Source organism: Melanerpes formicivorus, unplaced genomic scaffold, assembly GCF_026170545.1.
Source record: "Melanerpes formicivorus ecotype bairdi unplaced genomic scaffold, bMelFor1.0.p_v2 SCAF_6, whole genome shotgun sequence".
NCBI lineage: Eukaryota > Metazoa > Chordata > Aves > Piciformes > Picidae > Melanerpes > Melanerpes formicivorus.
In genome coordinates this window covers 2,202,321-2,227,967 of record NW_027142358.1, presented here as the reverse complement: position 1 = coordinate 2,227,967, position 25,647 = coordinate 2,202,321, and the positions used below count along the sequence as shown (strand labels likewise).

Here is a 25,647-nt window from a genome sequence, read left to right as displayed (position 1 = left end):
TAAGTTTCTCTGAAGGCCAGCATAGAATCTAATTTTGAAGTATATTTCTGTGTCTGAACAAAAGATACATGAAGCACTGTAAACTGTAACATCCATGCTCTTGGTAAATAAAAATACTCCTCTAGCGGAAAAACAAACAACTGAACTGAAACTCCAGAAGAGCAGAGAGGGGAACAGTGACAATGAAGCCTGCTGATTTTCAGAAATCCATGTCCTTCAAAAGAACATATTTTCATTTACAACTCACTGTTGGAAGAACTAAAGTGTCCTTGTGATGATTGGTTTTGACTGAAATGTTTAGATGTGTTATTTAGCACTTGGTGTTGCTTTCCCTTCTTTACATACCCTTGAGCAGGGGCAAGGGAGTGTCTTGTCTGTACACCTTATGAAATAGTTGATGTGTTTAGTTCTGTGTGTGAAGAGATATGTGCAAGATACTCTTCAACTAGCAGTGCTCAGTCTTGTGCAGTTAGCAGTGATTGCACATGTTAGATGCTGGTTAAACCTGCCAGGGCAAGGTGGTACAGCACTTTTGGAAGTTGGTGCTGTCTTAAGGCTTGAACTTGTGAGGTCTTGCTCTGCTTTCAAACTCTATGGGTGAATCTGACCCCTCCTCCCCTTCTAAGTATCTCTTCACGTTTTCTGAAGGTGCTGTTATTTGTAAGAGTGCTGTTTCGTTGCTGTGCTCCACAGTATGCAGCTCTGCCTCCTGCCTGCAGTCCAGCTGACCCTGGGGATGGGGCAGGGAGAACACCCAATTGGGATTCAGCACTTTACCCTTACTGTGGAGTTCTTGCACTGCTCGGCTTTCAAGGGCAAGGACTGTTTCCAGAATGAGCCTCGATGGTAGGCACTGTGTCCTACGGAGAAAAGGAGTGGCAGGCAGAATAAGGAATGCTGATCACCTCGTAAGGGAATCTGCTACTCTAGTGTACCTTCTGTTAGTGAAATTATCCTACTGCCCCCTGAAATTCCAGTTTGTTTTTAGGAAATGTAGCAATTCATACAGCTACCACTTTTCAAAGAATAGGAACTCGTGTAGTTATTTTCTCCTCCTACACTTGCACCCCTGTTTTTCAACTGCACTCCCAACAGCTTCAACCAAGCAAAACCTGTGGAACAAAATCAAAACACACAACCCACCATGAAACAAACCCCTAGAATTTTCAAAATGAGCCCACTTAAATAATTTTTCCAAGTGCTGCAGCTGTGAATATGGTGAAGAATAGTTTTCTGTGGAAAATCAAGCATTAAAGAGCCTCAAAAGATGGGTTTTCTTATGGGTGTTGATGGCCCCAGTCTGGTTTTACTTCCTGGTGGTGCCTCCAGGCCCATTAAGCTGTGTGCCAGGTAGAGGGGTTGGTATGTTCAGCTGTCCCCTGTTTATGTTACGTGACTCTTAAACGTAAGCTAGTGAGTACAGCTGTTCCTGGGTTGGGGGTTTTCCCCTCCCCATCCTCGTGCCACGATGTGGTGCAGGTGAGGGAAAGAGGCTGTCACAGCTGGAGCCAATATAAATCCGAATGTAAAGGAGGCTGCTTGCAAACCCCTTGGGTGTACACGGACTACGCACTACAGAGTCTTGCAGAGAAAAGGTAAAACGCAATTCAACTTTTTTTAGCTGGTACTATCTAAGACCTGTGCCTTGGAGTTTAGGGACCATTGGGGCAAGCGGAGTGGCTAACGGGGCGCTCGTTGGCTGGCGACGGGGGGCTGCGGAACCCTCTCGGTCCCGCGGCAAAGCGGTAAGGGGCCGAGCGCGTCGGAGGCAGCCCCCGCCCGGCTCCTCCTCCGGCTCTGCGGGGGCCGCTGCCTCCTCCCAGCCCGGCCGGGAGCGCGGATCCCGGGCAGAGCGCGGGGGCTGGCGGGCCGGTGGCTGCTGAGCGGGGCAAGGAGGTGACCGCGGCAGGGTGAGTCTCCGGGTGGCGGGGCAGGTCCCCAGCGGCCGGACCTCGGGGCAGCGGCGAAGCCTCTCCCGGCCCCTGCGCGGGGTGCGGGGAGAAAGCGGAGGGGCGGCGGGACACCGCTTCTGCGGCAGGCGGGGCAAAGCCCCTGTGCTGGTCAGGAGCAAGGGAGGTGATGGTTGAAGCCACGCAAAAGTTCTGTTGCTCGACCGAGTTTCAGTCCTGTCTCAAGAGAAGACCTGGCACCCGGGGCAGGGAGAACCTCAGCCCCCGTTTGTTCTTCTGTCCAGTTGCACGGTGTCTCTGAGAGTGTGAGCTTTGCTCCTGGGCTCGGCAAAGTGGATTTGGTAATTAAAGTAACAAAATATGACACAAAATCTACCCCTCCAGCCCTAACCCATGCCGCAATGCTTTCAATGGCCCATGTCTAGCAGCTTCGGGGTGCGGCCGGGCTGAATTTACCAGGGCAGGCGTTCCCACCGCTTGTGTCTCATGTACGTAGTAAAAACCCTTCTACAGGAGACATAAAGATACTTGATCAAGTCCTGACAAAGTGAAAACTGAAGGGCCTGGGATAATACCTGTAATATGCTCAAACATTTCATTAAAGACGTTAGAGTAGCTCCTTCTCTTTTCCGGATGTAGTGGCTAGAGGAAGACTCTTAGTCTGGCTCCCAGTTGTGCCACAAATTGAAGCACCTGTGAGCAATACCTCTATATCTTGGTTTCCATGTATGTTAGAAGCAGGAAGATGCCTTCCCCAGTAGCTTGGAGCAGAAAGGAAACAGGACAGGACCCTACTTCCAAGTTACCTAAGAAAATGTGAACACACATTAAAATGTCACCTGGAAATGGTAAAAGCTATTTCATGGGGGCTTCTGCTAAGTTGCCTTCCATTTGGTTTGTTTACTTTGCATAGTGAAGATGAGGCATCAACCGGAGAGCAAGTCCCATATACATTTTCCCACTTCAGAGAGGCTATGTGTCTGCTGACCCACTCCTCATGTAGTGTGCTAGGCTGGTTAACTACATCATCTTCAGTGGATAGTCAATCCAGGCAGATTCAAAGAGCATAGTCAGTCCAGGATAGTCAGGCTTCCAGGAAGACTCTAAGAGCAATAAGTAAACTTAAAAAAATCTCTTTTGATTCTACCCCAATTCTGGAAAAAACCCCAAACCCCCCCAAAAAACCCGACCAAAACCCCCGAAGCAAACCCACAGAAGAATCTCACTTCCTAAAGCTCCTTTAGGAAGGGCCCACAGACTGCTGTCCTGAAAGTACATGCAGGTAACAGCTTGTTTGTGTTTGCTGGAGTGATGCCATTCCCAGGCTGTGGCTTGCCCTCGGGGCTCACAGAGATGCAGCAGGAGAAGAATAGGAATTTGGGTTAGCTTTGTAAAAGGGGCTAGGTGTGAGATGATCAGGAACATCTTGGCATCATGCATGTCTTGCATTCTGAGAGCTAAATTGAATACCTGAGATGTCAAAAGGGGATTTCTTCTCTCTCCAGCCTCTGCTGTAGGTAATCCCTGTGACTTGGAAAGGTAGAGTTTCTCTTGTGCAATACTGGGAGTTTGGGGAAGGACAGACCAGAATTTTCTTTCCTCAAGAGGGAAGATTGTGACAGCAATCTTGTGGTGCTGTGAGGCTTGTCCTTCTAAGCCAACCAGCCAGCAAATGCCTGTGCTTTGAGGCCTGGCTTTGTTAGCAGCCAGCCTAACACTCCTTGAGCAGTGGCCTGCTGCAGTGGCAAGCATGCCTTCTGGCACTGCTGGGGAGGCCTGCAGGGGGAACCCCATGATGATACTAACAACTGAAATAACAGGGTCTGTTTTTATCTTGTAAGATGAAATGACAGACCTGGAGTCTTCCTGACCCTTTGGGAAGTTCCTGGACAAAGGTGTCCCTGGGGCGTGGTGGTGTATCCAAGGAGTAAAGCAGTGAGATGCAGTCTTGCTGATAACACACAAGAAAGCTGCCTGCTTCGAGGGTGCAGGCTGTGGACACTTTCCCACCTCATTGTCTGGGAACCATTCACACCTGCTGTTGCAGGTGACAGTTGATCCATCTCAGGTGTGGATGTTTCTGGCTGGTGCAAGGCAATGCCAGTGAGGCTCCCAGCCAGGCACCCAGCTGTAGCTTTCTCAAATTTGCACAGCTCAGGGCAGCAACAAGAGACAATTGCAGTAACTGCCCTGGAACCCATAGCCTTGAATTAGTGGTTCTCAGCAGAGTATGTGACCAAGTTGTCTGCATTCCTTCATAACCTCCATACAATTACCTGTTTGCATATTTATTTGTTTGTGCTGCCATTGTGGAGCACAGCCCTGTGAGGAGAGGCTGAGGGAGCTGGGGTTGCTTAGCCTGGAGAAGAGGAGGCTCAGGGGAGACCTCATTGCTCTCTACAGCTACCTGAAGGGAGGTTGTAGACAGGTGGGGGTTGGTCTCTTCTCCCAGGCAGCCAGCACCAGAACAAGAGGACACAGTCTCAAGTTGCACCAGGGGAGTTTTAGGCTGGATGTTAGGAAGAAGTTCTTCCCAGAAAGAGTTTTTAGACTGAAATTTCTGGTGGTTTGGTTTTTAGGGTTGGTTTTTTTTTTTTTTTCTGCTTGCCTTCAATTTTTGCTTGATGGGCAGAGAAGAACCCTGGAGTTCCCATAAGAGGTGGCCTACTGCCTCCAAACATGGGCAGGAAGAAAAAAGTAAAGTTTGCTTATGGAGGGAGGGAGGGAGGGAGGGAGAGAGGCTGAGGGAGACTGAAAGAGGGAGCAGCACAACTGGCCTCGTCTCTTGCCACCTAACAGCCCTAGCAGTGGGCTCCCTTCAAGGAGGCAGTGCCACATCCTCCATAGCAGACAGAGCAGTGCTGAAGGAGAGTTACAGCTGCAGTCTCAGTTTGTGAAGAACATGTTTTAATGAATATGCAGCATGGCTCCAAGTGCCACACCTAGTCCTTTTTTGAACACCTGCAGGGACGGTGACTCCACCACCTCCCTGGGCAGCACATTCCAATGGCCAACCACTCTTTCTGTGAAGAACTTTCTCCTCACCTCCAGCCTAAACATCCCCTGGCACAGCTTGAGACTGTGTCCTCTTGTTCTAGTGCTGGGTGCCTGGGAGAAGAGACCAACCCCCACTTGGCTACAACCTCCTTTCAGGTAGTTGTAGACAGCAGTGAGGTCTTCCCTGAGCCTCCTCTTCTCCAGGCTAAACCACCCCAGCTCCCTCAGCCTCTCCTCACAGGGCTGTGCTCCAAACCCCTCCCCAGCCTCATTGCCCTTCTCTGGACACATTCAAGTGTCTCAATGTTCTTCTTAAATTGAGGAGCCCTTAGAGCTGGTTATCAAGAAAATCAGTTACTGGCCTTCAACTATATGAAGATGTGCTTTTGCAGTCAGAGAGACAGAGACTCTATGTCAATCTGGTCAAATTTGCTCAAGTGAGGGCACCCAGAGCTTTTGATCCAGATTAAAAAAGAATGAATATCCATGTTTTAAATAGAAAAGCAAAGCCTCTGCCAGACATGCTCAGGCTAAATCTGGACATTCTTGAAAGTGTCACTGAAGTCCAGCTACTATGTGTTGGCAGCCTTGCTGATTTCAAAGGAAAAAATGAGCAGAAAAATTGACTTTGCTGGACACATACATTAAAATAACTCCCCAGAAAGCCAGTCTGTGAAAAATGAAAGAGCTTGTGCCTGAGTGTTCTTGAAGCTCTGTGATGAGGATGGGTATCAGCACTGGCCAAGGCAGGCGCCGGGGGACAGGTTCCCCCTTTGTGCTCCTCAGCAGGGATGTCTCAGCCAGAGCCCCAAGTGATGGTGGGGTTGGGGGAATGTAGCTCTGCCCTGTACTTGATGAACCCTAAAAGGAGTTGTGTTGGGCTCTACCTGCTCCCCAAAGGTAGTGGGGGACTCTAGTGAGATTCCTCTTTGAAAGGGAGATGCAGTGGAGAGGGAGGAGGTGGAGAGAGGAAAGGAGGGAGAAGAGTAGGGGTTCAGGCGGCAATGGGAGGAAGGAAAGGAGGGGGGCTGGGCAGTCTCTCCCTCCCCTGTGAAGCCTGCTTCCTCCAGTTTGCTAAGACAGGAGATGAGCACACAGGGAGAGCTTTACTACCATGCCCTCATTTTCATTTTATTTTTTTTTTCATTCTGTCTGCCTTCTCCCCAGGGAAGGAATTGCTTTTGTCCCTCAGACCAAATGTTTCTGAACTCATCACAAGAGACAACCAGGAAAGAGATGATCAGCTGTAATTAAAGAAGTTGGCTTCAGAACTGGATTAATAGTCCCCTTTCATTTTTATTTCTTACCCCCCCCCCCATCTTTCAGTTTTGTCACCATGAGCCTCGTGTCCTTTGAGTCTCTCTGCACATTGCTGCTTTCCCAAGGTAGGTTTCAAGTTGTCATTTTGCACCAGTGGTGTCTGTGCAGTGATGCTTTTCCATCTCCAGCTAGAGTCCTTTGTTCCCAGGAATAGCAACTGAACTGGGGGCTCTGAAATATATTTTCATGGAGAAGGGGAGAAAATAATGCCTGGAGACACACCTTCTTAAGAATCCCAACACATGTGGCTGATTTGTATGTGAAATGTCTGACTGGTCCTGGAAAACTGATATTGTTATGATACTAAAACTCCCTAAGTCTGTCCAGTGCAACTAGTTGATATCTCCAGTGCTTATGACTGTAAATTTTGGAGCTGGAGCCTGGCCTAGCTCTTGTTCTTGCACTGCATCCCAGCATATGGTGAGCACAGGGAATGTCCTGTGCACTGGAGTCAGGTCCTTTGCATTTTTCATGGTCTCTGTGTCCCTGTTAGAAGGAATTTCCTCCCATAGATACACCTCTGTGTTCTGTCACCAAATGATTTCGTACAAGTGTGAAATCTACCCAACAAAAGAGCATTTTTGCTACTATACATGAAAGCCTGCATGCATTTATATATATATATGTGTATTTACTGTGTCCAGTTCTGGGCCCCTCAGTTTAGGAAGGATGTTGACTTGCTGGAGCATGTCCAGAGAAGGGCAAGGAAGTTGGTGAGGGGCTTGGAACACAAGCCCTATGAGGAGAGGCTGAGGGAGCTGGGGTTGCTTAGCCTGGAGAGGAGGAGACTCAGGGGTGACCTTATTGCTGTCTACAACTACCTTAAGGGAGGTTGTAGACAGGTGGATGTTGGTCTCTTCCCCCAGGCAGCCAGCACCAGAGCAAGAGGACACAGTCTCGGGCTGCGCCAGGGGAGGTTTAGGCTGGATGTTAGGAAGAAGTTCTACACAGAGGGGGTGATTGCCCATTGGAATGTGCTGCCTGAGGAGGTGGTGGAGTCACCATCATTGGAGGTGTTCAGGAGGAGACTTGATGGGGTGCTTGGTGCCATGGTTTAGTTGTTTAGTTGGGTTGGATTAGTTGATGGGTTGGACACAATGATCTTGAAGGTCTCTTCCAACCTGGTCTGGTCTATTCTATTCTATATATATGTATATAAATATAAATATGTATGTAAATATATAAAATATATATATGTGTGTGTATATATGTATTTAAAAGCAGTTTCTGGTGTTGATGGGATTATCTGTTTGACCCCACAGTTTTGCTGGTGTTGGGTATGCAAGCAATTCATGCTGACCAGGAGATGATTGACAAGATCTCAGCTGCTGGCCAGTGTAAGTTTGGTTTTTAAACCAAGACATCTACTTTCTGAATGCCTTCCCTCTGTTTAGTTTGGCTTGAGTTTTTGTGGGGGTTTGTTGGTCAGAATGAGAGGACACAGTCTCGAGATGTGCCAGGGGAGGTTTGGGCTGGATGGTAGGAAGAAATGCTTCCTAGAAAAACAGATTGGCTATTGGAATGTGCTGCCCAGGGAGGTGGTGGGGTCACCATTACTGGAGGTGTTTAGGAAGAGCCTGGATAAGGCACTTGGTGCCATGGTTTAGTTCATTAGATGGTGTTGGGTGATAGGTTGGACTTGATGATCTCAAAGGTCTTTTCCAACCTGTGTAACTCTGTTCTGTTCTATACTATTCTGTACTGTTTGGTATTTTATTTGGTTGGTTTTGTTTGTTTGTTTTGTTGTTGTTATTTTTTTCCTACCCACTTTTGTTTATTATTTTTGTCTATTGTCCTCAATTCAATCCATAAAGTCCCCAGGAATGTTCTGGCAAGCACAGGCTTGTGGCTGCTTCTACCCTAGCCCAGCTTTTCCCTCATTGGCGTTAGCTCTTCAGAGACCTACTCCTTCTTTCCCAAATTGACTCTTTGCCAACCACTTGAGTGTTTCTGTCAGCTCCTTCAGAGCCTGTTTCAAGCAATCCTGATTTAAGGAGCCACATTTAATTACAGACTTGATTTGTGATCAGCCCTCTGATGTGGCTGATGTGTTCAGGCTGTAAAGCTGCCATGCAGTCAATAGGGACAGCTGGGCGCTGGCTGGCTGGCAGACCACATTCCCCTACAGCTCCTTTGGTGTATCACAGTATCACCAAGGTTGGAAGAGACCTCAAAGATCATCAAGTCCAACCTGTCACCACAGACCTCATGACTAGACCATGGCACCAAGTGCCACGTCCAATCCCCTCTTGAACACCTCCAGGGATGGGGACTCGTTACAGACTGTATCACAGGATCAACCAGGTTGGAAGGGACCTCCAAGATCCTGTGTTCTCCTGCTAGCCATCCTTTTAATTTATCTGATAAATTATTGTTTTTCCTGTGCCAGGCATGCTCTCTGGCCCCATCTCATTTCACTATGTGTTCAGCTCAGACTTTCCCTCCTGATGTTCTGTATTTGGACGTTTCTCACCAAGAGCCCTTTGGTGGGCTGCAGACATCCTGCTTACCAGTCTGCTTCAGAGAGCTGTGTTGCTGCTCCCCAGTCCTCACACTGCTCATCTTTAGAGCAACCTGAAGATTGTTTCTGCTTGCTGAGCCCACAGTGGGATTGGGAACAGAGCAGTTTCCTCTGTGCACACTTAGGCAGATAGCCATGGTCAGTGGCTGTGGGCAAGCACCCAGACTATTGCATCTCCACATTCAGATCAGCTGTGAGGGCTGGGCTGACAAACTGGGATGGCGCTGGCAGAGAGGCTGAGCTCCAGCTTGTCCCCAGCACAGTGCTCCAGGGGCAAGGCTGGTTGCCCTATTAGAAAACCCAGTGACCTAGAAGGGAATGTTTTACAACCTTCCATCCCTCATAATGTGATATCAAAAAACCCTAATTATAAGTACAGGTTTTTGCTAGCAGGACTGATCTGGGGGAAAAAAAAATGTAGTGATAATAAAAATGGTGATAATGGGGACAGAGAAAAGGCACAGCTCAAAAGGGCTCTTGAAAGGTTGGTGTTCTTGCTGCCCATATTGAGCTTCTGGACTCAGTTTGGTTCTGGTAAATGCTGTAGAGGTGATTTCTTTCATTTGTGGGTTTGGGGTTTTGTTGTTACTAGTGAAATTATGGGTTTCCACTGCAGTGTAAGCACCTCAGCAGCTTGTATGTGGGAGTGGTCATATTCACAGGATCACAGGGGTGATACAAGGACACATCTCTGAAGATGGGATAAGAGGCGGAGTTTGTGTGCGTGTGTTAAAAGTGTTTTGTGTCAGCGCCTCAGAGCTGTGCAGAGAGCTTGTCTTTAGAGAAATAAGAGTGTGTTCTGAAAAACATGCCACAGGAGAAGCACATCTGGCTCCATGAGACTCTGTACACTTTGCAAACACCTTCTGGATATCATGTGCATGCCTTGGGCTGGGAGAGGCTGCAGGACCCACCAGACTCGCCCACCTCTCCCCACTGCTCACCCCTCTGTCCTCACCCTGAGAGCAGCTCTCCCTAACATCAATGACATTGCTGCATTGACTCATTGGATTTGCTGTTCCACTGCCTTCACTGAGCTGCTGAAGCCAGGCTGGGGACCTGAAACCTAAGGTGAAAGTCTTGCAGAGTGTGAGGGCTGAACTGGCCCTGCTTTAGGCTAGCCCAGGGATGCATGGGGGCTTTGGGTTGTGAGCACCAGGCTGTCCCAATCTGTCCATGCTAAGCCCATTTGTCTGGGCTGGTTGCTTCCAGGGAGTGAGGCTTTATCAGTAGTTTCACATTGTGTATCTTTGTCTCCCAGTGATGCAGTGCTCTGCTTCCTTAGATGTCCTTTTCCTCTTGGATGGCTCCTACAGCATTGGCAAAGGAAGCTTTGAAAGGTCTAAGCACTTTGCAGGCAAGCTCTGTGATGCCTTCGACATCCATCCAGACAGGGTGAGTGTGAGGAATGTCTCATTTTAGTTTCAAGCAGCTTGGCAGTGTGTGGAAATGCAGTGATAACATGCTGAGTGAAACTGCAAAATCCAACCTAGCAGCTGCCATGGGGTCAGATTATTTCAGAAAGATGCAGCAGAGGTTTGTGAAGCAGTAGGGTTGGAGGACACTTCTTCTGTCTTTACAGATTTTAAGCAGTTGCATTTTTGTCCTGAGAACAGACAATAAACTTTCAGGTTAAAGATTATGAGTTGGGATTATGTTTTTTTAACTGATCTTTATTTTGGTGTAGATGTTCACAGGTTAAAATAGCTGTATCTTTTTATCCTTTTTCCCTGGAATGTTGTGGAGTTAGTCTCTGGGAAGTTAATCACCTTTCTGTACAGAGGTAAATGACACAGTCCACTTGTTCTGCTCTTCTAGAAAGGCTCTGTGCCAAAGTAAGCCAAAAGAGCAGAAGGGAAAGAGTTAATTGCAAGGCACCAGATGTACACTGAGGTGTCTGGGGACCTGTGTATGGCTGTAGGTCTCTGAGATGTCACCAGAATCCCCAGGTGCTAGTGATGAATTGTGCTTAATGCTGGTGCTCTCCAGAGAGAAGAATATAGGACAGGCCAGCTGGGACAAGCAGCTGGTCTTTACAGATACCTGGTATAAAGCACACCAAGATCAGTGGGCAGGTGTGGCTGTGTGTCCTGGTTTGAGTGTTCACTGCTGACTCTCACTGGGACACTATGCCAAGTTCTTTCCACTCCTGTTCATCTACTGTTCTAGACCTGGGCTCAAATCAACAACCCACCAAATCTGCAAAGATTAGATGCTCAGATTCCACTGCCTCGGTCTACATGGAAGGTGGCTCCTAGATGCAAGTCTTTACTTCAGGCAATTTACTATGTGCCATAAAAAGGGAATGTCTGTTTAACCTGAGCCACCTAGCATCCATCCAAGCCTCACACATGGGTGGTGACTCCTCAGCATTGCCAGGCTGTGGAAAGCTTCCTGTGCTGTCTGGCTGTAAGCTGAGATCTGAAAGGTGAAAGGTGTCCTAGATGAGAAAATGTTGGAGGGAAGTGGTGATTTCAACTTCCAAAGGGCCCTGCAACATTTAGTATTTGCAGATTTGGTGGGTTGGTACTTTTAGATCGCATCCTTCCTCTAGTCCTTCTGTTAGTCCTCACACAGACTGGACTGAAAATCAGTAACTTGTTCACCCTCAAAGCTGTCACATTCCATAAAACCTCTTGTAAGGCTTCAGTGAAATATTCTGGATGTATTGCCCTGTACAGACAATTTAGTATATTTGTATTTGCAGGCATTTTCAACCACAGAAGGGAAGTTGAGAGAAAGTAGTGGAAAAATAATTGCTTTGTGCTGCCTACTGTGCTCAGTGCTAGAAGGGGCTGCTTTTGGAATGTGCTGCCCAGGGAGGTGGTGGAGTCACCATCCCTGGAGGTGTTCAAGAGGGGATTGGATGTGGCATTTGGTGCCATGGTTTAGTAGTCATGAGGTCTTGGGTGACAGGTTGGACTTGATGATCTTTGAGGTCTCCTCCAACCTTATTGATTCTATGATTCTGTGAAAGGTTGCCTGCAGAGTGTATAACTGGCTTGGTACAAAAGGTGTTAGTTATAAATTTACTGTCCTTGAAGCTACTAGCTGCTCTGAATGGATAAATATAGATCTTGAGCTGCTTGTAACTGCAGCAGAGGCTCCCATTGTTTGCAGATGAACTGTTATGCCTTGTTTGTAGCCTGGATGGATTTGTAGTCTGGTTTGTAGCTGGTGTTGACGTTCTTCTCTGAAGTTCATTTAGAGTGCCAGTGGCTCAGGGTTGAAAACACAAGTTTGTCTTGATACAGTTTAGTCTTCCCAAATATGTGAGCTGCTCAAAAGAGTAAAAACTCTCACAGACACCTTTCATACATAATCTTTAACCTTTTCTTTTAGGTCCGTGTGGGAATGATACAGTTTAGCTCAACTCCCCACCTTGAATTCCCCCTGGATTCTTATCTGACCAAACAAGATCTGAAAGAGAGAATCAAGAGGGTGGTGTTCAGGTCAGTTTGTTTTACAGCTCTTCTCTTTCTGGGCTTTGAATGGTCCCTGAGAGTTTTTTGAGGCCCAGACATCTCCACCTCTGCTATGCACAGACCAACTTGATGCCTCTATGGAGGAATGCTGTGTTGCATAATCCACAGTCTGTTAGAACCATGCAGCCTGGTCTGTCTTCATCAGTGAAACTTCACAGGGAAGAAAGTTTGTGGTGTCTCACTATAATCTGGTAAACAGCAAAGAGTTTTCCATGACCCTCCCAGCAGGCTTTTCTGTCTGTTTGTGCCAGGTGGTGGGTTCCATGTTTCTAGGGAAGAGTGAGTGTGGCGTTCCCACGTGGCTGAGCAAGGGCAGGACAGTGTGCATCTTCTTTTGTTTGTCCTACAAGGTGATGATCAATTGCTGGTCCCTAGTAATGTCTGCATGTGTGCCTGCTGAATTCAAGAGGATCAGATTTTCAGCTGAAAACCTTTTTTTTTGTTCCTGAATGTTAAGACTTGGATGCTTTCCCATGACCTCAGGAAGTGGAGCCAGAAGCCCAAAGAAGCCCTGTCCTTAGAGCTGCTTAAAGTCCAAGGTTTTAATCTTTGAGAAACACATTTGAATCTACAAAGCATCTGACAGCCACCTCAAAATAACACTCATTTTGATGATAGATTAGGTACTGCTATGGCCTGTGGGTATCTGCTCTCTCTTTAGCTGATCTGCATTAGGGCTAAAGGGTAGCTCAATGCTTCTCATGGATGTCTGCTGCCCTCAGCATGATGTGCATACTGCAAGCAAATGTGATCTGATCACTTCTGACTTCTTCAAGCAAGGTCAGTTGGCTGGATTGTGTTGTACTGATTTTGGGTAAGTTTATCAAATCAAGAAAACCTCTTGTGTAGTGTTACAGGAGGAACTTGCCCGAATACAAGACACACTCCTCCTCTCTGGCTGTTGCTTGTAAGTCTGAGAGCAGAGAAAGTGAAGCAGTTTGATGTCTGGCACTGAAATTCCTTGATGACAGCATATGGATGCTGACAGATCAAACAGAAATAATAACATTGTGCTTGGCCATTTCATCTAGTTCAAATGAAAAGCTGACATTTCAAAGTAGATAAAATAGGGATGGATTCCAGTTGGCTTCCAAAAAAAAAAAAACCAAAAAAGGGTATTTGATGTCTTGGTTGAGAGGTTTCTTGATGTGCTTCTGGTGAACCTTTGGCCAGCAAGGCATTTCCTGACTTCAGCCCTGTGCTCCAAGCACGGAACTGGGAATACTTGACAGGAGGCAGCACCAGACCAAAGTGAAGCTTTTGTGATTTACTGGGAGACTGCTGGTCTCTGTGAATGCTGTCTAAATAGCTTTTCAATTCATTAGCCAATTGCAGCCAAGTTCAGTGCTGATCTCAGAAGCTAAATTTCTTACCACTTTCTTCCCTAGAAGTCCATGGCTGGTTAGAGGAGGGACTCTTTCTTAGTGCTGTTCCTGAGGAAGGGCAGCAGGTGAGGTCCAAATCTCCTTCAGCTTCAGAAAATCCTTATTGGAGTGCTTCCTTAAACACACTTCTGCTGCATCAAAACCATCTCCAAATGGAAATTGATAAGAGGCTGAATTTAATGAGCTTTGGTGCAGAGGCTCTTCATTAAGTTTTTCTAATCCTCAGGGCTCACATGGAAGCAGCTTAGTGAGTTCATCAAGATCTAGTCATCAAACTGACTAGGCACAATATATTTTCCCTCATGCACAGCACTTTTCACTGAAGCATGTGACAGCTACTGACATCTGGTCAGGAAACAGCAGTTTTGGACATGCTAGGAACATGCAGTCCTTGAGTATGCTTTGAAATAATGGAGTGCAAACGAGGAAGTACCTGAAGAAAGAAGTTCAGAGCAAAAGGGTTTGACAGGTACTGAATTAAAAGGGGTTTGGTGAAAACAGAAGGCAGACAGAAAAGAATGAAGCTGGGCACGATGAAATGCTTTTCTGGATTAAGCAATTCAGGTGTGTTGTTCAGAAAGCAAATGGGATGTCTTTGTGTCAACACAGCTGGAGGAGAACGTGATGCCCCCTTGCTTGCTCTGGAGGGAAGTAAAAGCAGGACTAAAAGGCATTCATAGGAAGTGATTTATAGCACAGCTTGGACAGAATGTGAAGACTGGTCTAAATGTCTCTTCTGACCTAGTGGCTTAATTACCAACAGCTCTGGAGCATGTTCCCAGGGAGGTGGGCTCTCTCCAGTATCAAGTGTCCAGTTGGGCATGGTATATTACAGACATTTCATAGAGTCATAGAATCAATAAGGTTGGAAAAGACCTCAGAGATCATCAAGTCCAACCTGTCACCCAACACCTCCTGACAGCTAAACCATGGCACCAAGCAGCCCATTCAGTCTCTTCCTACACACCTCCAGGGATGGGGACTCCACCACCTCCCCGGGCAACACATTCCAATGGCCAAAATCTCTTGTTGGGAAGAACTTTCTCCTCACCTCCAGCCCAAACATCCCCTGGCACAGCCTGAGACTGTGTCCTCTTGTTCTGGTGCCTGGGAGAAGAGACCAACCCCCACCTGGCCACAACCTCCCCTCAGGGAGCCGCAGAGAGCCAGAAGGTCTCCCCTGAGCCTCCTCCTCTCCAGGCCAAGCAACCCCAGCTCACTCAGCCTCCCCTCACATGGCTGTGCTCAAGGACTCTCCCCAGCCCTGTTGCCCTTCTCTGGACATGTTCAAGAGTCTCAGTATCCTTCTTAAATTGAGAGGATGGTGGTGAGGGTTTCCTTCTGATGAGGTGGAGAGGAAGCAGCAGGAATCATGGACACCCTCTACTGTCTTTTGACCTTGGAAACCCAACTTGCCCTTACAGAGTCAGGCATCACTTTTCCAGTTATGTTTTGTTCTGTCACTTGGGGAAAGATAAGCTGCAAAGCAAGAGACAGGAACCAGGGGAATGATGTGTGTCATGGAGAACTACCAAGAGAGGAAGAGGGAGATTCATGTTTGTGCAGGATTTACCTCTTTGAGATAACCAAATATTTAGCTCTCCAATATGTTCCCAGATGGAGAACTACCAAGAAAGGATAGAGGGAGACTCATGTTTATGTAGGATTTACCTCTTTGAGATAAGCAAGTGTTTTAACTTTCCACAACCAAAAGAGATAATGTATTGTAGGCAGAGATCAAAGTGCAGGCTGTTCTCAGTCTTTATGGGAGGCAAAAGGCTTTTGCTTATTGTGTTGTGTTGCAGCAGGACCTTAGCCTGGTGATGACCGAGCGGGGAATGCAGGAGGCTGACATGAAGCTTTAGTTGGCTGCATCATGTATCTTGTAGCAGGGGCTGGTGTGCCTGGGTAGCCTAATTCCCTCAGTGTGGGAGGCAGGTGAGGGGTTGGGGCAGCCAGGGCTGATTTCACCCAGCCACCTGGGGTTCCAGCTGCACAAGCCACCAACCTGCAAGGCAGAGGTCAGACCATCTTCTGTCTCTTCTCCAAGCTCTCTGTTAGGTTACCTGTGCCCTCAAGTTTTCGGTTTACTGTAATCATGCCTACCTCAGCCTGACAAAGAGAATAATTTTATATGTAACTGTGATGGTATTTCATGATAAATAGAATATGGAGCCCAGTTCTGGGTCGCCATCTCTAGTAGTCATTTAAAGGTAACTCCAGAGAGCAGAGGAGGAGAGTCCCTGCCCCACAGAGCTTACTAGCAAGAAGTAACAGCTGGAGTACATGTGCAGCCCGTAAAAACAACCACATCTTGTCCTGCCCCTCCTAGACCTCTGTGCATGTTTAGCACTCCTCTTTCCATCCCCTTCTGCTTCATTTCCAGCACCCTCTGCACTGAGAGGCTCCTTCCCAGTTCTCATCCAGTGTGCCATTACCAAAAGCGACCCTAGCTCTGTGCAGACACTGGTCATACCCTTGCCTGCCTGCAGTTAGCGTCTCTCCCCTTGGGTGCACTCTGCTGCCAGAGGGACTTCTTTTTTGCCCTCCCTGGGGCTCTGTGCTGATGTGCAGCATGGCTTTTGAACAGATAGCTCCAGTGTCTACAGGCTCAGCAGGGCAATCAGGCTTGTGGGTTGAGGAGGCTGCCAATGGTCAGCAAATCTTACTCTTTAATCATCTCACAAGAAATGAGTCTCAGGATGCCTACAGCATCTTTCACTAAAGCTGTTCTTGGGCAAGCTGTAGCTTTATTTTCCTATTAATATTGCATTCAAGGTTGCTTTTCCTTGGGAGTTACTGCACAGCTGCAAGGCTTGATGTCTGCTATTCCCTAATGCTTGGCAGCAGCTCATTTTATCTGCTGATTTTTGTCCCCTTTGGCATGTGTCACTGCTGGAATGTGCCCCCTTTGGCACCTGAGTACTGGGGTGGATTTAGTACTTTGCTACTGAGAAGATTGCTGAATATTGAACTAATTGATTTCTACCTCATGAACATTAGCTTCACCAGGGTAGAATTTATGGGCTTGCACCACCAGAAACTGCTTTTGTGTGGCCAGGCAAGAGGCAGTAGATGGTTTTGTGGGGAAATCCCCCGGACAAGCGGTTAAATCTGCCTCTGTCATCTTTGGTCCAAGATGACACTTAGTTTTCATTCCTTCAGAGGTCAGTTTATGCACCCCTCCATCCTGCTCCCCACTTCTGTTCAGGACCATCCCATCAGCTCTTCAGAGCAGCTGGATATGTGCAGGTTTTCAGATAGGAACATCTGATGCTTTACAGATCTGCCCTTCATCTCTTGGTATCTCATTCCTCTGTAAGCAAAGGCTGGCAGGGCTGTCTTGATCCCACTCTTTGAGTTGCATATGTTGGAACACATTTTTCACAGGAGAGAACCCCTGGCAAGATCTGATAGCCCAGCCCACAAGGCTCCCTGCCAGGACTTGAGGACACTACTGCGGTGCAGGCAGCATGAGGAGTAAGACAGCTTTGGTATTTAAAGAACAAATTATGCAGAATGATACAGAGTCAGCCAGGTTGGAAGAGGCCTCCAAGATCACCAAGTCCAACTGATCACCCAACCCTAACTACTCAACTAGACTATGGCATTAAATGCCTCATCCAGGCTTTTCTTAAACACCTCCATGCTGATGCCACCACCTCCCTGGGCAGCCCATTCCAATGGGCAATCTCTCTTTCTGGGAAGAACTTCTTTCTAAGATCAAACCTAAACTTCCCCTGGCACAGTTTGAGACTGTGTCCTCTTGTTCTGGTGCTGGTTGCCTGGGAGAAGAGACCAGCCCCCACCTGGCTACAACCTCCCTTCAGGTAGTTGTAGAGAGCAAGAAGGTCTCCCCTGAGCCTCCTCTTCTCCAGGCTAAGCAACCCCAGCTCCCTTAGCCTCTCCTCACAGGGCTGTGCTCCAAACCCCTCCCCAGCTTTGTTGCCCTTCGCTGGGCACCTTCCAGCAACTCAACATCTTTCGTAAACTGAGTGGCCCAGAACTGGACACAGGACTCAAGGTGTGGCCTAACCATGAGCCGAAGTGAACAACTTGTGCCACACTTTAAATGGCTTTGTGCTTCTTCCAGCTCCAAAATGAGAAGTGAGAGGTACAGCTTTTGTGATCAACAGTGGCTGGTGCACCTTGCCTATCATAGCAGTAATGCTGGCAAGCAATGTGGCAGATGAGAATACTGCTTTTAACTGAGTTTAGCATAAGACAGCTGGAGCACTGGGTGGGTTTTCTTAACATTTACTTTGTAAGAGGTGCTGGTGAAGCCCTGAAGATAGCATGCTTTTTGTTCAGTCCTTCTGAATTTCCAGAGATACACTTAAGAAACCTTCAACAGTTCAGGACCTTTGCTACAGGATGGACAGATGAATGTTTGTATAAATCAAACCAACCTGCAGATCAACCAGAGAGGAGAAATCAAGGACTGTGCACACTGGTGGACTGCAGACTCTTGGTTACAAGCTGGGATGCATAGCTCCCTGTCAAGGAGAACACAAGGACTGTGCACACTGGTGGACTGCAGACTCTTGGTTACAAGCTGGGATGCATAGCTCTCTGTCAAGGAGAACACAAGGACTGTGCACTTTGGTGGACTGCAGACTCTTGGTTACAAGCTGGGATGCATAGCTCCCTGTCAAGGAGAACACAAGGACTGTGCACACTGGTGGACTGCAGACTCTTGGTTACAAGCTGGGATGCATAGCTCTCTGTCAAGGAGAACACAAGGACTGTGCACACTGGTGGACTGCAGACTCTTGGTTACAAGCTGGGATGCATAGCTCCCTGTCAAGGAGAACACAAGGACTGTGCGCACTGGTGGACTGCAGACTCTTGGTTAGAAGTTGAGATGCATAGCTCCTTGTCTGAGCTCGTGGTCTAAGAACAGCAGAAGGTCCCATGGAGGGAGGAGGATGATACATGATAAGAACTTACAGCACATTTAGGCATCATGAGAAAGGAAACTGTTTTGCTCGCTTGTACTGTATTTCTGTCTGGAATACAAAAGGTTGTTGTGCAGCAGCTTTTCCAGTCTTAAAGAAGTGGCTGCAATTTTCACATGGAAAACCAAAAACCGATCCAGACATTTGTTAGAATAGAACAGAATAGAATAAACAAGGTTGGAAAAGACCTTTGAGGTCATCAAGTCCAACCTATCACCCAACACCACCTAATCAACTAAACCATGGCACCAAGTGCCCCATCAAGTCTCCTTCTAAACATCTCCAGTGATGATGACTCCACCACCTCCCTGGGCAGCACATTCCAATGGCCAGTCTCTCTTTCTGGGAAGAGTTTCTTCCTAACATCCAGCCTAAACCTCCCCTGGTGCAGCTTGTTGAAACTGGAAAAAGAAATGCTCAAATTTCTGAGAGTTTTAATTCCTGCTCCAATTGCAGAAGTGCTCTGCTGTGTGTTAGAAGCCTTCTGGTGACCACTCTGGGATGGAGAAGAGGCAGGTAAGGATGAGTAGGTCAGACCTATGGATAAGAAGATGACAAGAATGACAGGATTAGATGTCTCTGTGGAGGTGTGTGTGGCAGCAGGCAGAAACAGGCTGAGTTCCTCATTACCAAATGATAGACATTTAAAAATCAAATGCTAAATTCAGTAGCAGAAAAGCTTTGAGTTTTGCTCTCCTGATTTTACATCTTTATCTTTCTAGAGGTGGGAGCACAGAGACAGGTCGGGCTCTGAAGTATATTCTCCACAAGGGATTCCCTGGTGGCCGAAACTCAAGTGTCCCCCAGGTCCTGATCATCATTTCTGATGGGAAGTCCCAGGACAGTACAGCAATGCCTGCAATGCAAGTGAAGGAGAGACACATCGTGGTTTTTGCAGTGGGAATTAAGTTTCCAAGGTAGGAAACTTTCCACAGAGTGTGAAATGGAGACCCAGCTACCCCACATGGCAAGTTCTAGTGAGGGAGAGATGGTCTTGTGCTAATTAAGAATTTTGGAAAGAGAGAATAGGATAGGATAGGATAGACCAGACCAGACCAGGTTGAAGGAGACCTTCAAGATCATCACATCCAACCTGTTATCCAACACCACCCAATCAACTAAACCATGGCACCAAGCACCCTATCAAGTCTCCTCCTGAACACCTCCAATGATGGTGACTCCACCACCTCCCTGGGCAGCACATTCCAATGGCCAATCTCTCTTTCTGGGAAGACCTTCATCCTAACCTCCAGCCTAAACCTCCCCTGGTGCAGCTTGAGACTGTGTCCTCTTGTTCTTGTGCTGGTTGCCTGGGAGAAGAGACTAACCCCCACCTGTCTACAACCTCCCTTCAGGTAGTTGTAGACAGCAATAAGGTCTCCCCTGAGTCTCTTCCTCTCCAGGCTAAGCAACCCCAGCTCCCTCAGCCTCTCCTCACAGGGCTTGTGCTCCAAACCCCTCACCAACTTTGTTGCCCTTCTCTGGAGACACAGGATTTGTTTTGATACTGGATTCTTTGGAGATGACTAAGTGGTTGAAGCCTCTTCTTGCTTGGCAGGTGGGAGGAGCTCTATGTGTTGGCTAGCGAGCCCACTGAGCAGCACGTCCTCTTTGCTGGAGATGCCGACGATGCTGCCAATGGCCTGTACAGCACCCTTACTGGTTCTGTCTGCAGCACCACTGCTCCAGGTAACCACTGTCTCCTGTCTCTACCTTCATGCCCATGCTTTGAGCTTAGACCCTGTCACTGGGTGAGAAAAATGAGGCAGCATCAGGAAGTGCACAGGGGAATTAGCAGGTGTTGCACTTAAAAATGAACTACTTGTGTTGCCCAAACTGCGTGGCATGCTTGCCAGCTACCTCTCCAGATACCTGCGAGCTGCAGGATCCTAGATCTTTCTGGGTCTCAGTTCACCTCTGAGAATAGTCCTTCCTTATGTAATGGGGGATAAAGAGACAGAAAATATAGAACTAGAGTGGTCTAGAGGTGTAAGGATCACAGGATGTTAGGGATTGGAAGGGACCTCAGGAGATCGTTGAGTCCAAGCCCCCTGCCAGAGCAGGACCATAGAATCTAGCACAGGTCACACAGGAACACATCCAGATGGGTCTTGAAAGTCTCCAGAGAAGGAGACTCCACAACCTCTCTGGGGAGCCTGTTCCAGTGCTCTGTGACCCTCACAGTGAAGAAGTTCCTCCTCGTGTTGAGGTGGAATCTCCTATGATGTAGTTTCTATCCATTGCCCCTTGTCCTATCAGAGGGTGCAACTGAGCAGAGCCTGTCCCCTGCCTCTTGACCCCCAGCCCTCAGCTATTTATAAACGTTGATTAAATCCCCTCTGAGTCTTCTCTTCTCCAGACTGAACAGCCCCAGGGCTCTCAACCTCTCCTCACAGGGCAGTGCTCCAGTCCCTCAGTCATCCTGGTAGCTCTCCATTGGACTCTCTCCAGCAGATCCCTGTCCCTCTTGAGCTGGGGAGCCCAAAACTGGATGCAATATTCCAGGTGAGGTTTCCCCATGGCAGAGCAGAGTGGGGAAAAGAAAGAAAATCAAAATACATGAGTGGTGGAGTCAGGAGAAGGGTTGAATAGTTGCCATTGAAACCTGAACTCAGCAATGCAAGTTTTATAGCCAAGCAAAGGAGGCTGAAGGGTGAACCCCCCAGAATGTGGGGTAGTTTGGTGAGCTAGCCAACAGAAAATTTCATTTCTGCTATGTCATGGAGGCTTTTTGAAGCACTGCCTGCTCTGCTGCTGGCAGGAAAACTAACCCATTTGAGAGTGTAGCTCCACTCCCACACAAACTTCATATTTTCAGGCAATTGATCTCTGTTTGCCTTTGTTGTCTGCCACAGGCTGCAAAGTTGAATCCCACCCCTGTGAACGCAGGACCCTGGAGATGGTAAAAGAGCTGGCTGGAAACTATGTGTGTTGGAAAGGCTCAAAGCAGCCAAATGCAGTGCAGGCTTCACTCTGCCCTTTCTACAGGTAAGTCAGGCACCTGCATCTCTAAAAGTGAGTGGGGCTGGGAGTAGGTGAGGGTTGTGCCCTGAGTTGAATCTGCTGCTGGTATTCAATACCATGCTGCTGTCACGCCAGCTTCAAAATGAAAGTGCTGGCTGGAACAAAGTATTATGGGGCTTGAAGTTTGGATTGCAATGTGAGAGGCTTCCTGTTCTGGTTGCAGGTTTTGGTTTGGAGCATTGCTGCTTTCCCCTGGGCAGGCTGCAGGTCAGGGGGTGTGAGGATTACTGGCTTCTGGGTTCTTTTTGCTGCGCTTTCCTGCAAATAAACTAAGTTAATTGTGCACTTCATCATCTCATTCAACTCTTTATCTCAACCCAAAGGTTTTTTGGTGTTATTTCCCCTCCCATCTGTGTTGGGGGAGAGGGCTTTTTGAGGGTGGACTGTGTTACCCTAAGACAGTGAGAGATGCAGCACTAAGGCTTTTATCTGACCATGGCTTTTGCTGAGCTGAAGATCCCTCATAAGACTGCTGCAAACGTGATCTCTATCTAGGCACAGACAGAGGCACTCCCTGCTCTCACCTTTGGCTGATCTGAGAAGCAGAGGACCAGAGGAGGAACAGAAACAAAGAAGAAGAATCTGATTAGCTCAAGAGTGCCACAAATATTGCAAATGAAATTAGGATTCATTTCCTACCTGCTGCACTGAGATGCTTTGAAGTTTATATCTCTGTGCCAGCTCTGCTGAAGAGAAAGCTCTGAGGTGACCTAATTGTGGCCTTCCAGTATCTGAAGGGGGCCTACAGGAGGGTTGGGGAGGGATTTCTCATGATCTCAGGTAGTGATAGGACTAGGGAGAATGGAATGAAGCTGGAGGTGGGGAGATTCAGGCTGGATGTGAGGAGGAAGTTCTTCACCATGAGAGTGCTGAAGCACTGGAATGGGTTTTCCAGGGAGGTGGTTGAGGCCCCGTCCCTGGAGGTGTTTAAGCCCAGGCTGGATGAGGCTCTGGCCAGCCTGATCTAGTGTGAGGTGTCCCTGCCCATGGCAGGGGGGTTGGAACTAGATGATCCTTGTGGTCCCTTCCAACCCTGACTGATACTATGATACTATTGTTTCCTGTGTTGGTGATAATTCTGGTTTTGTCTGCACAGGGTTTTGTTTCATTCAGAGAAGTCCCTTTGCTTTTGCTTGGTTGCCCTGGGGGGCTTGGAAAGTATTGCCCTGAGGGGAGGCTCCAGTCACTGTTGGACAATCCACCCCGGTCACAGCACAGCAGCACCAAACCCAGGATGCACAGAAAGAGATGCATGAGGGAAATACCTTCTTGCTTGGTGAGAGGAGACTGGAACTGAAAACCCATAAAGCATGTCAGGTCCTTCAAAATAATTTTGTCACTGCAGGAGAAATGCTTTAAAAATGAGCTGTGAAGGGAAAGGCAGCTTCATGCTCTCTTTGCTGATAAGAAGAGCTGAGTAGGAATAGGAATAGGATTTACCAGGTTGGAAAAGACCTTTGAGATCATCAAGTCCAACCCAACACCATCTAATCAACTAAACCATGGCACTAAATGCCTCATCCAGTCTCTTCTTAAACACCTCCAGTGATGGTAACTCCACCACCTCCCTGGGCAGCACATTCCAATGGCCCATCTCCCTTTCTGGGAATAATGTCTTCCTAACATCCAGCCTAAGCCTCCCCTGGTACAGCTTGAGACTGTGTCCTCTTGTTCTGGTGCTGGTTGCCTGGGAGAAGAGACCAACCCCCAAGCAAGAAGGTCTCCCCTGAGCCTTCTCTTCTCCAGGCTAAACAACCCCAGCTCCCTCAGCCTCTCCTCATAAGGGCTGTTTCAAAGGGAAAATTGTTGTTTCAAAGGGAAAATTGTTTCACTGAAAGCACAGCAAGGGCCAACCTTAAAGATACCTATCCAATGTTTAAATCCATGAGAGGTTTTGTTCTTCCTCTTTCAGGTGGAAGAAAGTCTTGATAAAGCACTCATCGAGATGCTTCCGGACTGTGTGTCCAGGTAGGACTTAGCCTTTTTTAAACATCTATTTGCAAAGCAGGAAAGGTAGTGACTTTTTCCCCAATTGAGGGATTGTGACTGCTAGAAAGAAGTTGATAATGCAATCCAGGTTGTTTTTGTTATGTGGCTGTTTATGACCAGAGATCTTTTGGATTGAAATATCTCCTCCTCATTTGAGGAGTCAGTTTATTGTCACCTGCTCTTCTTCCTGAGGCAGAGGCTTACACAGCTTCCTAGTACCTGCCAGCAGCCACTGCTCTCCAGTTGGAGAGCATGCAGTGAGATGCCTTCACTCATTCACTTGGTACCATGAACATCAGCAGCAGAGAACCTTGCTGATTAGCAACATATTTTTGCAGCTGTGGAAACATCTATGGTCCTTTATTTATGCCCTTAGCCCCACGATTTTGCTGGTTCAGATGAGAGTGGCTTTATTTTCTTGGTCAGTACAGCATTGTGCAGAGGGGAGGCCAGACTCTGAATCCAAGCACAATACACAATTAACCAGGTTGGAAAAGACCTTTGAGATCATCAAGTCCAACTTATCACCCAACACCATCTAATCAACTAAATCACCAAGTGCCTCATCCAGCCTCTTTTTAAACACCTCCAGGGATGGGGATTCCACCACCTCCCTGAACAGCCCATTCTAATGGCTAATCACTCTTTCTGGGAAGAATATCTTCCTAACATCCAGCCTAAACCTCCCCTGGTGCAGCTTGAGATCCCTTCATTGCTCTGATCCCTTCATTGCTGGTGTAAACCTGGCAGAGCTGCTTCACATTAAGAGAGGCAAGATGTAGTCTCTTACAGCAGCCTTTAGCAAATCTGTATTTTCATGAATGTAACTTCACTGAAGAAATTATCTGAAGCCACAGTCTGGTTTGCTCTCTTCACTGCTGCCTGTTGGAGAGCCATCCCAAAATGACACTGCCCTGGAGGTGAGGATGCATGTGGCCTTGCAGCAAGAGGAGCAGAGGTGTGACCTTTTTCCACCAGCAGCAATGCTCACATTGGTACAGAATGTGAAGGGGCAGGCATCCTGCTGATTCCCTGTCTTTCCTTTCCCTTCTCCCATTTAGACCCTTGTGATTCCCAGCCTTGTCAGAATGGAGGCACGTGTGTCCCACAGGGACTGGACAAATACCACTGCCTCTGCCCGGTGGGGTATGGAGGAGATGTCCACTGTGGTAGGTGTGAGCCTGCACTCTTCCTCCTTCTTTGTTGGCCTTGTCCGGCCTGTGCAGGGCCTGTTGCATGGCCAGAGGGACAACTGGGCTTGGGCTGCAGCCTTTGGGTTTTCTCTGGGGGACAGGCTGAGTTTTTTTCTCATGCTGGCTGTGATTGTGTCAGGCTCAGTGGCTCGGTCTTGCTGCTCAGAAAGTTTGTGGATGCAGAGGGCACCAATACCGACAGTCTCACCCTGGTGTGCCTGTCTTTAGTTGTGAGTGCAGGTGCCCTGTGAGCAGGAGAACAGATAAACTGGGAGAGATGTAGGTATGCCTGTTGGTCCCCTCTGCACACATAGAATCATAGAACTGTTAGGGTTGGAAGGGACTTCACACTGGATCAGGTTGCACATGGCCCCAGGAGGGTCTCATGATCTTGGGGGTTCAATGTAAGACACCAAGGAAGGTCCTGATCTTCAAAAAAGGCTTTGCACTTCCTTCCCCCAGAGTGAAGACTTCCACTTGGAAGTGTCTCAGGATGTTAGAGATGATGGTCTGGTGCTTGGACTTTCTCCAAGATACAATGTACTGAAACTCAAAGTCTTTTCCCCAGAGTACTAAGAGCGTGGAGGTCTCATTTGTAATTTGAAGTTTGCCAACCAGAAGTCCAGGCACCCCCCCAGATTCCCACAGATATTTCTTGTTTCTAAAGGCTTATATGGCATCCAACCAAAATCAAAGTGCACTTCTGCTAGCTCATGGCATATAGAATCATTAGGGTTGGAAAAGATTCTTAAGATCATTGAGTCCCACCATAACCCAGCTACCATGACTACTGAATTATATCCTGAAGCACCCTATCTACGTGCTTCTCAAACACCTTCAGGGAGATGGTGACTCTACCACCTCC

The 25,647-nt window shown here is 47.8% G+C and overlaps 2 protein-coding genes across 2 annotated transcripts in view; both read left to right on the top strand.

The window, feature by feature from the left end:
* Positions 1-6,244, top strand: part of TDRD1 (tudor domain containing 1) — a 41,964-nt gene extending 35,720 nt beyond the window's left edge. The window contains exon 25 of the mRNA XM_068139328.1: positions 6,075-6,244. Coding sequence (XP_067995429.1) covers positions 6,075-6,161 — 87 coding nt within the window. The 3' untranslated portion in view covers positions 6,162-6,244. The remainder of the gene's footprint in view (positions 1-6,074) is intronic.
* VWA2 (von Willebrand factor A domain containing 2) overlaps positions 6,224-25,647 on the top strand; it is a 29,851-nt gene continuing 10,427 nt past the window's right edge. The window contains exons 1-9 of the mRNA XM_068139330.1: positions 6,224-6,292; positions 7,490-7,564; positions 10,010-10,143; positions 12,091-12,200; positions 19,299-19,493; positions 20,135-20,265; positions 21,432-21,564; positions 23,513-23,568; positions 24,651-24,758. Of these exons, the coding sequence (XP_067995431.1) occupies positions 6,244-6,292; positions 7,490-7,564; positions 10,010-10,143; positions 12,091-12,200; positions 19,299-19,493; positions 20,135-20,265; positions 21,432-21,564; positions 23,513-23,568; positions 24,651-24,758 (991 nt within the window). The 5' untranslated portion in view covers positions 6,224-6,243. The remainder of the gene's footprint in view (positions 6,293-7,489; positions 7,565-10,009; positions 10,144-12,090; positions 12,201-19,298; positions 19,494-20,134; positions 20,266-21,431; positions 21,565-23,512; positions 23,569-24,650; positions 24,759-25,647) is intronic.